The sequence below is a fragment of the Podarcis liolepis genome (assembly GCF_965112155.1).
Source record: "Podarcis liolepis genome assembly, chromosome: 7".
NCBI classification, from domain to species: Eukaryota; Metazoa; Chordata; class Lepidosauria; order Squamata; family Lacertidae; genus Podarcis; species Podarcis liolepis.
Window position 1 is genome coordinate 7,272,584 of NC_139561.1, and position 11,109 is coordinate 7,283,692.

At 47.9% G+C, this 11,109-nt stretch overlaps 1 protein-coding gene across 1 annotated transcript; it reads right to left on the minus strand.

Moving 5' to 3' along the window:
* Positions 1-9,499: 9,499 nt before the first annotated feature.
* On the minus strand, positions 9,500-10,027 carry LOC310710451 (large ribosomal subunit protein uL15-like). Its single transcript, XM_083511320.1, has one exon. The coding sequence runs from the start codon at positions 9,999-10,001 to the stop codon at positions 9,573-9,575; it is 429 nt and encodes a 142-aa protein (XP_083367446.1). The 5' UTR covers positions 10,002-10,027; the 3' UTR covers positions 9,500-9,572.
* Positions 10,028-11,109: the final 1,082 nt, after the last annotated feature.

The window sequence follows — 11,109 nt, forward strand, 5'->3', positions numbered from 1 at the left end:
AGCCACCTTTGGGGACTGTTTCATTGTAAATCAAGGCCTTTGGTGCATAGCAATCTTTCATACTGTGGTGATCAATACCTTGAGAAGAGGAACTAACCTTCTGGGCAAAGCCATGGGACAGCCCTTCAGATCACCTCTCAGACTTCTCTTCTCCAGGCTAAACATCTCCGACTCCCTAAACCAGGCTTCCTCAAACTCAGTCCTCCAGATGTTTTTGGCCTACAACTCCCATGATCCCTAGCTAGCAGGACCAGTGGTCAGGGATGATGGGAACTGTAGTCTCAAAACATCTGGAGGGCCAAGTTTGAGGAAGCGTAACCGAAACCATTTCTCGTAAGGCTTGGTTTCAACTTTCTGGTCACAGAACTCCAGGTGGGGTCTGACCAAGGCAGAACAGAGTAGAACAACTGTTGATGCAGCTTAGAATTCCATGGAGAGGTGTTTTGTTTGTTTTTTGCTGACGCATCACCCTGTGATAATCCATCTGTTAATAATCTATTGGAAGAGAAGGCTGTTGTATTGAGGGGGTTCTAGATTGTGGTGACGCTGTGGGTTAAACCACAGAGCCTAGGACTTGCCAATCAGAAGGTCAGCGATTCGAAGCCCGCGACGGGTTGAGCTCCCATTGCTCAGTCCCTGCTCCTGCCAACCCAGCAGTTCAAAAGCACACCAAAGTGCAAGTAGATAAATAGGTACCACTCTGGCGGGAAGGTAAACAGTGTTTCCGTGAGCTGCTCTGCTTTGCCAGAAGTGGCTTAGTCCTGCTGGCCACATGACCTGGAAGCTGTACGCCGGCTCCCTCAGCCAATAAAGCAAGGTGAGTGAAGCAACCCCAGAGTTGGTCATGACTGGACCTAATGGTCAGGGGTCCCTTTACCTTTTATGCAAAGGTGAGATGTGGCGAGGAGGAAGAAGGAGCCATTTGCAAACTCTACAACAGATCCGCCTTATTCCCCCTGGCCTCACCAAATGAGATGTGCTGGATACGCAGCAGAGCAAATGCAGGCAGCACCAGCATTAGAATATTTGCAACACGGTGCCATCAGCACTCGAAATAATGTGTTTAGGCACTGGATGAATTTGTTCCAAGCAAAGGTCCATCATTCATGTCAAAGGCAGTTAGCACATTGCACAGCCGGAATATCTATTTCCCATTAGTTTCCCAACCCCAAACTAAACACGTGTCACTGTTTTGCCATCTTTTTTTTGGGGGGGGGGAATCTACTCTGACAGCTTGGTTAACCTTCTCACTCGAGATTCTCAAAATCCCAGCTGTGAGCAGCTGCAGAGAAGGAGGCAATGCACACAACCCCCTCTGATTAAACTGAGGGCTTGGGTTGAAACAGCAGGGCTGATAAGGACTGAGGAATGGTCCATGTCTAGTGGGAGGGGAGGGCTGGATGGGGAGGGACAGCTCCTAAATCAGAGCATCCTTCTTTCCCACCCTGCCTTGATCTACTTCTCAGAAGACCCTTGAAAAGGGGTCCTCTTCCTCCATTGCCATACCAATAACAGCACACAGCAGAGCAAGCCAGCAGAACAATTCCAGCCTCCAAATTTGGCAGCAGCAACGTGGTTCTATTTGGCAAACAATTTGTGGCACAATTTGCAAAGGATTAGCGTGTTCCTGCTGCTTTTGTACCATAAGGTGTGAACTTTCTCTGCCTCCCCACCAGATGTGCACTGGAGAAACAAACTGTTGTCGGTTAGCATAGTTTTAAGCATGATAGATGCACATCTGTACTCAAAATGGCATAAATTTTGTTGGACGGATGAAATTATTTTCTCCCCTGTGGTGATCCTGAGAGAGATATTTGCTCTGGAGAGAACATTTCCATTGGCACCGGTTGTGTGGAACTGGCAATCATTCCACCAAGAGCAGCCATCTGGACTCCCCGGGATTACGGCAGCCCCTTTGCATTCTGTCATACAGGAACCCAAACTTTGGCATTGGAGGGTGAGACACGCCACACCACAATCTCCAAGGAGTGAGGGAATCCAGGGGTTCCAGGTCTTTATCCAGGTTTGGTTTCCTTGCAATGAAGGTCAGCAGAGACTCTGGTGTCCTTAGGATATATGGTTTTATTTACACACCTATAGAACAGTACAGCCCAGTCCACAACCCTCTGGCTTTCCTTCTCCTACCTAGCAGCTAAGTGAGCGAGGCAGGGAAGACCCATCCATTCATTCAATGAAACAGAGCAGCTCCTTTGGTTATGCTCATCATGGCACTTGACTACTGAGCCAAAGCCATTGCCTAGACAAAGGAGCTGGTTTGGCACACTTGCTCTCATACCTTCTGCCGCCACAGAAACAGGAACCCAAGAATTTGAAGGGACTCAGGGTGTCATCCAGACTGACCCCCCTAAAACACACAGCAATATTCTTTCATTATTCAGCAGCCAGTGGTGAAAAGTTTGGAAGTACTGTTCCAATGATGCAACCTTAAAGAACGCATAGAGTCCAAATATGCAGGCTGCTGTGTCGAGGTACTATCATTACTGTTAGGCACACCCCAACCTCTGAGCCTGGCCCAGCACAGGCAAAAATGCTGCCTCTATGCTTCTCCCATATCCCTGCACCACTGCCTGCAGCAGGATAAGACCAAAAGCCCATCTGATCCAAACTTCCATTTCAGATTGTGGCTAAGCAGATGGGAATGGCACAAGTACTGTATGGCACAAGCCAGTTCTGGGATGATGAGGGAGAAAACTTCTCTCTATCTACTTTCTCTACACCATGCATAGCTTTGTACTTCTCTGTCATGTCCTCTCTTACACATGTCTTTCCTCCACTGTTGTTGTTGTTGTTGTTGTTTTTTGGCAACCTGTTGATTCTGGATTTCACCCCAAACCCCTTCATGTCTTGGGGAGTCCATGATTCTGAGGCCAGGAGATCAGCAGCAATTCATCCCAAAATACAGTATTTTTCACTCTATAAGACACACTTTTCCCCCTCCAAAAATTAAGGGGAAATGTGTGTGCGTCTTATGGAGCGAATGCAGGCTCCATGGCTTCAGCAAAAGCAACGCGAAGCCTCCAAAGCGCAGAGGGGGCACTCCTGCTGCGCTCCGGAGGCTTTGGGCGGCTATCCCTGAAGCCAGGAGAGCGAGGGGGGTTGGTGTGCACCAATCCCTCTTGCTCTCCTGGCTTCGCTTCGCTGGAGAGGCGCTGCGCAGCTTTCCCCCTCTGTGCGAAACGGGAGGAGAAATGGAAGGGGCTCCGTTTCTCCTGCCGCTTCGCTGAAGGGGCGCTGCACAGAGAGGGAGAGAATTGTTTTTCTTGTCCTCCCCCTCTAAAACTAGGTGCGTCTTATGGTTGGGTGCGTCCTATAGAGCGAAAAATATGGTCATAAACTCTGGAACAGTTGGTGGGAATTTTTGGGGAGACTCCCCTATTCCACTCTTCATTTCAGGATTGAAGTTGCATTTAGGGACAGCTCCTCTCCTCTCCACTGGCTGGGGCACTTTATATCCAGTGACCAGCCTCCTGCCCTCATCAAAACCCTTTGGATGCCTCCTAGTGCCTGACTCTGGGCTCAAGGCTGGGTTTTGTCAAGCCTCTTCCTCTCCTGCCTTCTCCCTTTTCTCCTGGACACAGAGAAGCTATTTACACAGGCAGCTTTAAAAAAGAAACAGCCTTTTGAATTCTGCAGCAGGAGCAGGATCAGTCTCTCTTCTCAGATTGATCACACTGTGTGGCATTCCATCTCCCCAATTTCCAGGGTTTCAGCGCTGACCCCTTGGTCAAAGGCAGCCCAACTTTGCCGTGCCTGGTGCTTGTTCTGGCACCATTCAGCCCGGCATGTGTTCAACTCTTCCAGCCAAATGACTTCCTAAGGGTTTGTGTGTTGTGTTCCCAGGAACTTTTGCCATCAGCGTGAACTTGAACTGCCCTCTCTGGGATACTTTCTGTGCAAAATGAGCTCATTCTTCAGTTCAAGGAGAGGCAAGGCAGATCCCACTTGCCTCATGACATTTGTCTGGCAAACCTTCCCTTGTTATGAGGGTTTTTTTTGGGGGGGGCAGTCTTGATGATGCCCTGAGTGACTTCCAATTTTGGGCTCCTGCATCTCTGGGGGGTAGAAGGTATGAGAGCAAGCTTGCCAAACCAGTCCCGTTCTCCAGACAATGGCTTTGGCTGACTAGTCAAGCACCATAGGAGTTGCTCTGTGCCATAGAATGAATGGGTAGGCCTCCTATCCCAACCTAACTGCTGGGTAAAAGAACAATTGCCAGAGAGGTATGTGAGAGCTGAGCTGGGAGGAGGGTGGGAGCTGGATACACAGAGACCTGCTTGCTCTGTCCTGGATCCAAAGCTGTGACTGATGGAGAAGCAAAATCTGCTGGGGTATTAATGCCGTGAGCCCCACCATCCTATGTTCACGTTCTATAGGTGTGTAAATAAAACCATATATCCTAAAGACTCCAGAGTCTCTGCTGACCTTCGTTGAAAAGGAACCAAACCTAGATAAACCTAGAAATCAAACCCTAAGTCACGGGTAAGCAAACTAAGGCCTGGGGGTCGGATCTGGCCCAGTCCCCTTCTAAATCTGGCCCACGGACAGTCTGGGAATTAGCGTGTTTTTACATGAGTAGAATGTGTCCTTTTATTTAAAATGCATCTCTGGGTTATTTGTGGGGCATAGGAATTCATTCTCTCCCCCCCCCCCCAAATAAAGTCCAGCCCATCACAAGGTCTGAGGGACAGTGGACCGGCCCCCTGCTGAAAAAGTTGCTGACCCCTGATCTATTGTCTACACCAGGGGTCAGCAAACTTTTTCAGCAGGGGGTCGGTCCACTGTCCCTCAGACCATGTGGTGGGCCAGACTATATTTTGCGGTGGAAAATGAACGAATTCCTATGCCCCACAAATAACCCAGAGATGCATTTTAAATAAAAGCACACATTCTACTCATGCAAAAACATGCTGATTCCCGGTCCGTCCATGGGCCGAAGGCGATTGGGCTGCATCTGGCCCCCAGGCCTTAGGTTGCCTATCCCTGGTCTACACTGCCCAGCAGCAGCAACCTGGGGTTTCAGGCAGGAGTCCCTTCCAGCCCTGGAGGTGCCACTGGGGAGTGAACCTGGTTTCAAGGCAGATGCTCTAACCACTGAGCCACAGTTCTGTACCATGCCAGTTGGTTACTGAAGTGGACATGGAAGCATTGCAGAAGGGCAAGGCTGCCCATGGGCCATGTGACTGGCCAGACAAAGCAGCTCGTCTCTTTCTCTCAGGGGTGAGACACATGGACCTGCCCCCCACAAGGTCTGAGGGACAGTGGACTGGCCCCCTGCTGAAAAAGTTTGCTGACCCCTGCCCTAAGTAAACACCTGGAATCCTGAGGTCTCTCATCACTCTGAGATTGTGGCCACGTGCCACGATATTGCGGCACATGAAGCATTCTTTTTGCTGCAATAGACTCATATGGCTACCCCAGTGGGAATCCTATTGGCTCCTATTTGCAGAGGTCATCAAAAGCTTGCTCAGGAAGACTCTTTTGACTCCTAGACCTGCTGCTGCTGCAGCTCCCCTCCTCCCCATCTGCCTCTGTCAAGCCCTTGTTGGACAAATAGGATGTTTTGGGGCTTAGTTCATGCCTGCAAAAGAGAGCTCTTGTGTGTGGCATTCCTAATGACCAGAGTGACTCTCAAATGCCTGGTTTTAGCAGACAGCTGCTAGAACAAGGCCTGTGTTTCAAAGCCAAGCCTGCAAACCTACAGCTGCCTCATACTCACTAAGCCTCTCAAATAAGCTCCTTTTTATTTTATTTTTTAAAAAGTAGTCAATTGATATTTATTTAGTGCATCAAAACAGCTTTGTTGAATTGGAGTTCCATTCAACAAGCATTTAGAGATGGGGAGTTTAGCATGCATGAGTCAGTGGGGGAGGGAATTAGGAGAAGCCTCACACAATCAAGGGTAATTACATATCTCCTTCTTTGGAGAGTGACCTCTCAGTGAGTGAGTGAGTGAGTAATGCAAAACAGAGAGGAAGAAGTCTGAGGCTTTGAACTGCTACAATCTGTATCTCAGATAGGTGGGTTTTGCCTCTGGAGGATCTGCATGGCTCTTATAGGAAACTCAAAGGAGAGGCAGATCAGAGAACCCATCAGCTGGCAGTGACTGAATTAAGGTGCAGATAGGTAGCCGTGTTGGTCTGCCATAGTCAAAATAAAAAAATTCCTTCCAGTAGCACCTTAAAGACCAACTAAGTTAGTTCTTGGTATGAGCTTTCGTGTGCATGCACACTTCTTCAGATACACTGAAACAGAAGTTGCCAGATCCTTCTATATAGTGAGAAGGTGGGGAGGGGTATTACTCAGAAGGGTGGTGGGAATGGGAGATTGGCAGATAGCTGAGATGAGCCTGTTGACGACTCTTAACGACTGCAATAGGTCTTACAGGAAAAGGCAAGGGGTGAGAAGGTGAAAAATGGCTTAGTCATGTATAATGAGATAAGAATCCAATGTCTCTGTTCAGACCAGGTCTGTCCATGGTTTTAAGTTTGGCAATGAGTTGTAGTTCAGCAGCTTCTCTTTCCAGTCTATTTCTGAAATTCCTTTGTAGTAAAACAGCTACTTTGAGATCTTGTATAGAATGTCCTGGGAGATTGAAGTGTTCTCCTAAGGTGGGTGTTTAAGGTGGGTGTTCCAAAGGGAAGGCGCCACTACCGAGAAGGCCCTCTTCCTGGTTCCCTCTGGCTTAACTGGTTGATTTTGGTTTGATTTTATATTTGTACAGTACGTTCACATCTTATGTGCAATTTAATTGCACGGTATCAACCATAAGCAGCTGAAAGCCAACTAATAATAATAATAATAATAATAATAATAATAATTTATTATTTATACTCTGCCCATCTGGCTGGGTTTCCCCAGCCACTCTGGGTGGATCCCAGCAGAATTAAAAGCACAATAAAATATCAGACATTAAAAACTTCCCTAAACAGGGCTGCCTTCAGATGTCTTCTAAATGTCAGGTAGTTGTTTATCTCTTTGACATCTGATGGGAGGGTGTTCCACAGGGCGGGCGCCACCACCGAGAAGGCCCTCTGCCTGGTTCCCTGTAACTTGGCTTCTCGCAGGGAGGGAACCGCCTGAAGGCCCTCGGTGCTGGACCTCAGTGTCCGGGCAGAATGATGGGGATGGAGATGCTCTTTCAGGTATACAGGACCAAAGCCGTTTAGGGCTTTAAAGGTCAGCACCAGCACTTTGAAATGTGCTCGGAAATGTACTGGGAGCTAATGCAGGTCTTTCCAGACCAGTGTTATGTGGTCTCGGTGGCCACTCCCAGTCACCAGTCTAGCTGCTGTCTTCTGGATTAGTTATAGTCTCCGGGTCACCTTCAAAGGTAACCACACGTAGAGCGCATTGCAGTAGTCCAAGCGAGAGATAACTAGAGCATGCACAACTCTGGCGAGACAGTCTGCAGACAGGTGGGGTCTCAGCCTGTGCACCAGATGGAGCTGGTAGACAGCTGCCTTGGACACAGAATTAACCTGTGACTCTATAGACAGTTGTGAGTCCAAAATGACTCCCAGGCTGTGCCCCTGGTTCTTCAGGGGCACACTTACTCCATTCAGGACCAGGGAGTCCCGCACACCCGCCCACCCCCTGTCCCTCCAAAACAGTACAGTGGTACCTCGGGTTAAGAACTTAATTCATTCTGGAGGTCCATTCTTACCCTGAAACTGTTCTTAACCTGAGGTACCATTTTAGCTAATGGGGCCTCCTGCTGCCGCCCCGTGATTTCTGTTCTCATCCTGAAGCAAAGTTCTTAACCTGTGGTACTATTCCTGGGTTAGCGGAGTCTGTAACCTGAAGCGTATGTAACCTGAGGTACCACTGTAACCTGTTCCACCCTATTTTTGCGTCTTGGAGGGGGGGGGTACTGGACCTCTTCCATTTCCCCCATTCCTTTTATGAGTCAGCTTCCAGGGTTCAGGTCTTTGGGTTTTTGCACATTCCTTCTCCCCCTTCTCCCCTTGCATATTGGTGATGCCTGCTTGTTTGGACTAATCGCTCGCTCCAAAAAGGACCCTTCCCCCTTTCCATCCTTCACTCACAGCTCCATATTAATAGTACTAATAGCACTGAATCTCCATGTACTACCCATGAAAGGTGATTTGTCTTGTTTTAAATTTTTAGGAGGGTTCCTAATGAGCTGGTGTGTGCTGTGTCTATATGAAACTTCATTCCCTCTGCATTGTCAGCCCTGTGAAAGATTCAGGGCAGATGAACGAAAGTCCTTTTTTAACCCAGTGCATAGTTAAACTTTGGAACTCGCTCCCACGGGAGGCAATGATCGCCACCCATCTAGATAGCTTTAAAAGAGGGTGAGACAAATTCACGGAGGAGAGGGCTGTTGATGGCTACTAGCCACAATGGCTATTCTCAACCCTCCATAGTTAGAGCCAGTTAGATACCAGTTCCTGGTAACCACATGAGGAGAGAGGGCTCTTGCGCCCAGATCCTGCTTGCTGTTTTCCCTTTGGGACATCCAGGGTTGTAAAGACTGCGGAGAGAATAATTGGGTGCACTCTTCCCACCTTGGATCAAATCTATGCTTCCAGGTGCCATAAGAAAGCTGCAGAGATAGTGCAGGACAGTGCACACCCTGGAAATGATCTCTTTCAGCTTCTGCCTTCTGGAAGAAGGTTGTCGTTGTTTAGTCATTTAGTCGTGTCCGACTCTTCATGACCCCATGGACCAGAGCACGCCCGGCACTCCTGTCTTCCACTGCCTCCCGCAGTTTGGTCAAACTCATGCTGGTACCTTTGAGAACACTGTCCAACCATCTCGTCCTCTGTCGTCCCCTTCTCCTTGTGCCCTCCATCTTTCCCAACATCAGGGTCTTTTCCAGGGAGTCTTCTCTTCTCATGAGGTGGCCAAAGTATTGGAGCCTCTGGAAGAAGGTACAGGGTTATAAAGACTAGGACTAGCCACCTGAGAAACAGTTTCTATTCAAATGCGATTTTGGTTTTAAACGCATTGTAAGGTAGCCCATATTCCGCTTTATCACTCCCCTTAAGGAGTCTCAAAGCAATCTCCTTTCCCTTCCTGCCCCACAACAAACCCTCTGTGAGGTGAGTGGGGCTGAGAGACTTCAGAGAAGTGTGACTGGCCCAGGGTCACCCAGCAGCTGCATGTGGAGGAGCGGGGAATCGAACCGGGTTCACCAGATTACGAGTCTACCTCTCTTAACCACTACACCACACTGGCTCTCTATATATGGGAGTATATTGTATTTAATTATGGGGTATCAGAGTTTTTAGGGAGCTAACCAGGCTGGTATAGCTGGGAAAGCAGGCTTGTTGGTTTTTGAATGTCTGATGTAGATTTTTTCAGTTTCGTTGTTCTGTATGGGACAATGACATTAAATATTATCGTATCATATCTATCTGGCCGTTGTGAGACAGGATGCTGGACCAGATAGGCCATTGGCCTGATCCATTAGGTTCTTCTTATATTCTGCTCATGTCTTCTTCTTCTTTTATGAATACACAGCTGAAATCGTGTTTATTGAAGCCTGGATACATAGAAAAATCCTTTATGCCACTAACACACAGGCATCACCAACTTCTTCGATTTTCTCTTCTGCCTTTCTTGCTGAAGAATTTTGCTTTCACGATTACAGGCTGTTTGGGCAGTTGTCCCTTGCCCAGGACTTTGCAGTAGCCCGAGCGTACTACGTCAATAACTGGAGCTAATCCTGCTGGATTTTTGGCATCGTTGAGTCTTGTCTGCTCACTAACAAGCGTCCAGAGTTTATCCAGATTCACTGCAGGGCAGAAGTACTGGTTTTTCTTCAAGTGGTAATGTCTCATACCACCTTTTCCAAAAAAAACAACACCAGGATATTTGTCAAAATTAATTCTGTGGTGGTGCAAACCCCCAACTTTACCACAGCCTCCAGGATGCTTCCTGTGTTTGCCAATACGGCCGTGGCCATGGCTAGCATGACCCCTCAGTTTCCTGGTCTTCCTCAGTCTGGAAGGCATCTTGCTGGATCAGAGTCAAAGGGAAAGACAGCTTCTCACGTCTTCTTATGTGGAAGTTTCCTCTCTCTCGTCAACTTCGAACACACTTGCTGAATTCGTGTAGGATGTGAAACACAAGAGCAGTCAAGTACAACATTCCTAGAGTGAACATGTTTACACATGGGGAGGAATGTTTGTCCAGCCAGCAGGTAAACTTCCTGTTTCCTTCTGGGCTGGGACAGACTTCCTCTGCATGTGACTAGAGGTGGGCGTGGCCTCACCTGTGCAGGTAACGACAAAAGCACAGGGCAGGGCAGCCATCTCTCTCTCTTTCACCACATGCATCGAAGAAGCAACATCTACTAAGCCAAAGATGCCCTCTTGGCTTCCAGCCAAGAAAGGACAAAGGGACTGTCTTCCTATGAGATAGATTCCAAGTGTATGTTACTTTTCTAAGCTAAGTCTGCCTTCTGGGATCTGATTGTGAACAGAATGTGAGTGAACTCTTTTTATACTTTTGTAGAAGACTGTGTTGTGTCTTATCTTTTATGAGGGAATAAGGGGAAAATACCAGAACAGTTATTATAGAGGCTTTAGCGAGCCTGAGCAAACGCATCTGCTCCAAGTTTAAAAAAGGGGAATGTTACTCTGCTAAATTGTGGAACTTGTTAACACAAGTTGGAAAAGGATATAAGCAGACAATATATCCTCTCCTGCATCCCTGAGCATTCCCACAATTCATAGGTGAACGGAAGCTGAATTGTTGGGATTGCCCCTGCCCCTGCCCTGAGGCGGAATTTAACATTTTAAAAATAGTGTTTGTTTAAGTGTGCAACCTCTCACCTGGTTTTCTGTCTTGAAGATGGAATGAACCCCTCAAAGTGGGAAGCAGTAAAATGCCCACTGAGGAAATATTGTGAGACCCAGTGATGAAGGACCACAATATTTCAGGCCCACTCCCTCACGCTGATGCCTGGGGGCAGACGGAGCATGTTGTGGGGGTGGTTCCCCCCTAATAATAATAATAATAATAATAATAATTTATTATTTATACCCCACCCATCTGGCTGGGCTTCCCCAGCCACTCTGGGCGGCTTCCAAAAGAATATTAAAATACTATAATACATCA

What these genes read in the sequence shown, in the direction of transcription:
- LOC310710451 (XM_083511320.1), bottom strand. Translation starts at nt 10,001, where the DNA reads ATGCCTTCCAGACTGAGGAAGACCAGGAAACTGAGGGGTCATGCTAGC.